Genomic DNA, 5000 nt, shown 5'->3' with positions numbered 1-5000 from the left:
TACTCCAACCGCCCCATGAATTGGTTATTCCTAAACGAGTCATGAAGGGTATAACGAACATACCCTGTCTCCACATTGGATCAAGAACAGGATCAGAAGGATCAAAAACCGCTAATTCATACAGAGCCATCGAACCGGCCCAACCAGCAACCAGAGCTGTATGCATTATATGAACAGAAAGTAACCGACCGGGATCATTCAATACAACGGTATGAACACGATACCAAGGCAAACCCATGGAAATACCCCTTATATCAAAGATAAATAGACACTACGTAACTTTATTGCATTGGAAAAGACTATAATATGACTATCCTATGGACCACTCTTGTTCAGTCGATTATTTCCGAACAAGGGTGTTCTATTCTGTTGGTAATAATGGAACAATTCTGTTCGTAGGAACAAAGAGAAGCAGATTTATTCTATACTCGATAAGTACCAATACGCAATGGGGGAGTTGATCCCATTTTCTATGAGCGAATGAGTCCATACTTATTTATCATTAGAAAGACCTATTCGTAATAATTTGAGTTTATTCATTCTGTCTTTCTTTATGAATTTTTATAATCTATGGATAAAATAAATACGATAAAAACCAATATGAATATTATAAAGACAATAAAAAAAATTGTTACGTTTCCACCTCAAAGTGAAATATAGTATTTAGTTCTTTCTTTCATTTAATGCCTATTGGTGTTCCAAAAGTTCCTTTCCGAAGTCCTGGAGAGGAAGATGCATCTTGGGTTGACGTATAGTGCGGCTTGTCAGATATATTGGGTCATATGGTATTTACCCGTTCTCTCCCCCGATCGAGATATCCCCCGTTTCACCCAAGAAATATAAATTTAATCATCCAAAATTTGGAGCGTGAAGTGCAATTAGATCCATTTTTGAGGGGATTCATATTACTATTATCAATTAGAATAATTTATGGTTGGCTTGGTTGGACTAAAAAAATGAAGTATCCAGGCTCCGTTTAGAAAAAACCCAATAGGATTGGTAAGATATCTATGATTGCTATTCATATTTTTTCTTTGTAAAGAGATCCTAATTGTCAAGCAAAGTTATCTCAACTCTAAGAAATACTTGTATAAAATGAATTGAAAAAAAAAAGAAATACAAAAAGAAATGGTAATGGGAGCATTTGTCCTATATGTACAAATCCAAATCGGGCAGATCTTTACCCGGAGTAGAGCATAAACCTAAAAAGATGAAACAGACCCATTCAGGAACAAGAAAATACCATCGCGGTTTGGATTAAATCTCGATGAAAGAATACATCAATGAGAAGTTAATTCGATAAGTTTAATGACCCTTTCTTATAACTTAAAATTTTATAATAGAAAATCGAAAATATAAAAAAGGAGTCAAAACTCGTCTTTATTGAAAAATCGAAGAAAAGCCCTTTCGTTAGAAGTAAGAAAGAACCTTTCTAGAAAAAAAGAAAGAAGACTGGAATCTATACATTGATTCACAATTTTTTTGAACCGTATGCATCAAAAGGCGCATGTACGGTTCCTAAGGGATACAATTTTACCCTAATCAACCGACTTTATCGAGAAAGATTACTTTTTTTAGGCCAAGAGGTTGATAGCGAGATTTCGAATCAACTTATTGGTCTTATGGTATATCTCAGTATCGAGGATGAGACCAAAGATCTGTATTTGTTTATAAACTCTCCTGGGGGCTGGGTAATACCTGGGGTGGCTATTTATGATACTATGCAATTTGTGCGACCAGATGTCCATACAATATGCATGGGATTAGCCGCTTCAATGGGATCTTTTATCCTGGTCGGAGGAGAAATTACCAAACGTCTAGCATTCCCTCACGCTTGGCGCCAATGAGGTTTTTATTTAAGAGAAAAAAGAAGACTATGCCTTCGCCATATGAATACTAAGTAATAATAGCATGGCACTTCGAATTCGATATGAGAAATTTTTGTATTGTTTTTTTTTTCAAAACATTAGATTCTGTATCGAGAGAGTAGTATGAGATAAGGGGTATTTCCGATTTTCTCTTATCTATCGGGAGTTCAGTTCAGTGTCACAAACTTTTTTGTTTTCATGCCGGAGAGTTCTTAACAATATTTATGTTATGAAAGAGTACGAAAAAAAAAAAAAAAGATTTTTTCCTTATTTGATCGGATTAAAAAGAAACTTTGGGATTGCTGAATCACAGACAAAAAAAAAGAAAAAATAAACATATAAAGCAACGGAGCCATCATAGTATTTTTTAACTCCTCTGAAAGGAAGGATGGCAATTTGATCATTTACCCATCTGAGTCTGATAGATTCTATTTTTCTCTTTCTTCAATAGAAAGGAGGGGAGGTCAATTTTCTTGTAGAGCCGTATGCACAAAAGATGCCTGTACGGTTGTTCAATTCTATCTTTTTTCTATTCTTTATCTTTCTTTTCTCTTTGCTTTATCATGCGAGATAGGGGAAGCTTTTATTTTGTTATATCATCAGGGTAATGATCCATCAACCTGCTAGTTCTTTTTATGAGGCACAAACAGGCGAATTTGTCCTGGAAGCGGAAGAACTGCTGAAACTGCGTGAAACCCTCACAAGGGTTTATGTACAAAGAACGGGGAAACCCTTATGGGTTGTATCCGAAGATATGGAAAGAGATGTTTTTATGTCAGCAACAGAAGCCCAAGCTTATGGAATTGTTGATCTTGTAGCGGTTGAATGAAAATAACATAGATTTCGCGCAAATCTGTGATTTGAGATTTTATCTTCGAATTGAATATTCTATTAAAGAGAAGTAATTCATCATCATTCGGTTCGGATCAATCTAAACCAACCCATCATATTATGTATACGATTCAACATGCCAACTATTAAACAACTTATTAGAAATACAAGACAGCCAATCAGAAACGTCACGAAATCCCCCGCTCTTCGGGGGTGCCCTCAGCGTCGAGGAACATGTACTAGGGTGTATGTGCGACTCGTTTAGATCATGAGCTGGCAACAAAAGCAAGAAAACAACCTTTACAGTATCAATGATCAGTACCGGTGAATGGGATAGGATGGAAGAAGGAACTCCATTCATTATTAAAAAAAAAACTCTATCATATCCCTCTATTGTGTATGAAGTTTATGGTTTACGTTGGTGTAAATACAATCACCTGAATTTAAGATGATAAGAAATTCTCCATTGGTAACAAATGGTTATCCATTAAGCGGAGGAAATCTTATTTAAAAAGCATAAAACATAAAGATTAGGCAGGCTCCCACTCTGGCAAGAACGGACTAAGAGGGTCAGCTACCCAGCAAACTTTCATAATTAAATACCGTTACTGTATAGGTAGATCTGATTGTGAAAGACCTATTACTGGATAATTCATGGGTAGAGCCAAAGAGTGTGAACTATACAAGTTCCCAATAACATCAATTAGTTGATTAAATATTAAATTAAAGTATAAAGTAAAGGCTCCGGTGTATAGAGAAGACCTCACCGTTTAAGAAGTAACCATAGAAACGAAGGAACCCCCTATTTATTTTTGGATTTCTTTTATTTACTATTTTTGATACCTAGGAAAATACAATTTTTTATTTCTTTCTTATTTCGCAGTGAAATACCTAAAAAAAAAAAAAAGAAAAAATCGTGGTCGGGAAGGTTAGAGTAGCCAAAGCCATTGGAATTTTTATTTTATACATTGGAAAAATACGTTTTGTTATTAATAGACTAGGAAGGGGGAAAAGAATAACTGAAAGAAAGGCAATCGATTAGTTATTCGTCAAAGTTTCATTTATTTAATGACCAGAATTAAACGGGGATATATAGCTCGGAGACGTAGAACAAAAATTCGTTTATTTGCATCAAGCTTTCGGGGGGCTCATTCAAGGCTTACTCGAACTATTACTCAACAGAAAATAAGAGCTTTAGTTTCGGCTCATCGGGATAGGGATAGGAAAAAGAGAGATTTTCGTCGTTTGTGGATCACTCGGATAAACGCAGTAATTCGCGAAAGGGGAGTATCCTATAGTTATAGTAGATTAATACACGATCTGTACAAGAGACAGTTGCTTCTTAACCGTAAAATACTTGCACAAATAGCTATATCAAATAGGAATTGTCTTTATATGATTTCGAACGAAATCATAAAGGAAGTAGATTGGAAAGAATCCACCAGAATAATTTAAATGGAGTTCCCCGGAGAATGAACTCCGGGAAGGTAGAGTAGAAATTAGTATGAGAAAATATGCTAAAGTAGTCAAAATGAATGAACACGTTCAATTCAATAAAAAAAGAAATCTTTTTTTCCGATTCATTTTTTTTTTCTTACGACACGATACTCAAATCTAGATTCTTGTAATTATGATTCAAGTGAAGAAAAAGTAAGCCTATTTATTTCGGGCTTTAAAACCAGTAGTTCTAGCGGTCGACTCGGTTCTTTCAAATTGTTTCTCATTATTGAGAAAGGGTAACAAAGATAAAATACGAGCTTGTTTTATAGCAAGAGTAATTAATCGTTGTTGTTTCAAGGTCAATCTATTCACTCGTCTTGATAATATTTTTCCTTGTTCACTAATAAATCGACTAATTAAACTCATGTTTCTATAATCAATTCGATCCCCCGATTGAATCGGGGGCAAACGCCTACGAAAAGATCGCTTGAATTTAAGAAAAGGTCGCTTGGATTTATCCATGGTTTGTTTGTTTAATTTATTCCTTATCCCTAAAATCCTATTTCTTAATTCTAATTCAGTTTAAATTTCAGTTTAAATCCACCCAAAATAGGATTTTTAAAAAATAGGATTTGTTTATTTTCTATTTAAATATGTTATATATATAATGGCATTTTTTACCCTTTCTTGAAAGGGTAAGACACAGGTACTTGGTTCGCTCTATTTCTTTATCTCCCCATGAATCGTATGTTTGTAACAATAGGGACAGAATTTTTTCAATTCTAATCGATTAGGCGTATTGTGCCGGTTCTTTTGAGTAATATATCTGGAAATACCTCTTGATACCTTATCAACACTGTT

At 34.6% G+C, this 5000-nt stretch overlaps 6 protein-coding genes, besides 1 other annotated feature. All coding sequences in view use genetic code 11, as the record gives it.

Annotated features, from left to right (window-relative positions):
• Positions 1-238, bottom strand: part of psbB (photosystem II 47 kDa protein) — a 1527-nt gene extending 1289 nt beyond the window's left edge. Inside the window, exon 1 of the mRNA in view lies at positions 1-238. This exon is cut by the window's left edge and continues 1289 nt beyond it. Coding sequence (YP_398890.1) covers positions 1-238 — 238 coding nt within the window.
• Positions 1-5000: part of a sequence feature (LSC,large single-copy region) that runs on past both edges of the window.
• clpP (ATP-dependent Clp protease proteolytic subunit) lies at positions 684-2697 on the top strand. One transcript has 3 exons: positions 684-754; positions 1544-1835; positions 2470-2697. Exons 1-3 carry the CDS (start codon positions 684-686, stop codon positions 2695-2697), a joined length of 591 nt encoding a protein of 196 aa, YP_398889.1.
• Positions 2836-2949, top strand: rps12 (ribosomal protein S12; one part of a trans-spliced gene, as the record gives it; the record has 2 gene entries for this part). Coding sequences YP_398837.1 and YP_398836.1 both cover positions 2836-2949 — 114 coding nt within the window.
• On the top strand, positions 3768-4154 carry rpl20 (ribosomal protein L20). The gene has a single exon. The coding sequence runs from the start codon at positions 3768-3770 to the stop codon at positions 4152-4154; it is 387 nt and encodes a 128-aa protein (YP_398888.1).
• Positions 4356-4661, bottom strand: rps18 (ribosomal protein S18). The gene has a single exon. The coding sequence runs from the start codon at positions 4659-4661 to the stop codon at positions 4356-4358; it is 306 nt and encodes a 101-aa protein (YP_398887.1).
• Positions 4860-5000, bottom strand: part of rpl33 (ribosomal protein L33) — a 201-nt gene continuing 60 nt past the window's right edge. The window contains exon 1 of the mRNA in view: positions 4860-5000. This exon is cut by the window's right edge and continues 60 nt beyond it. Coding sequence (YP_398886.1) covers positions 4860-5000 — 141 coding nt within the window.

This window comes from Nicotiana tomentosiformis, chloroplast, assembly GCF_000390325.3.
Source record: "Nicotiana tomentosiformis chloroplast, complete genome".
Classification (NCBI taxonomy): Eukaryota; Viridiplantae; Streptophyta; class Magnoliopsida; order Solanales; family Solanaceae; genus Nicotiana; species Nicotiana tomentosiformis.
The sequence above is the reverse complement of the archived record's forward strand: the minus strand, read 5'-3'. Positions and strand labels throughout refer to the sequence as shown.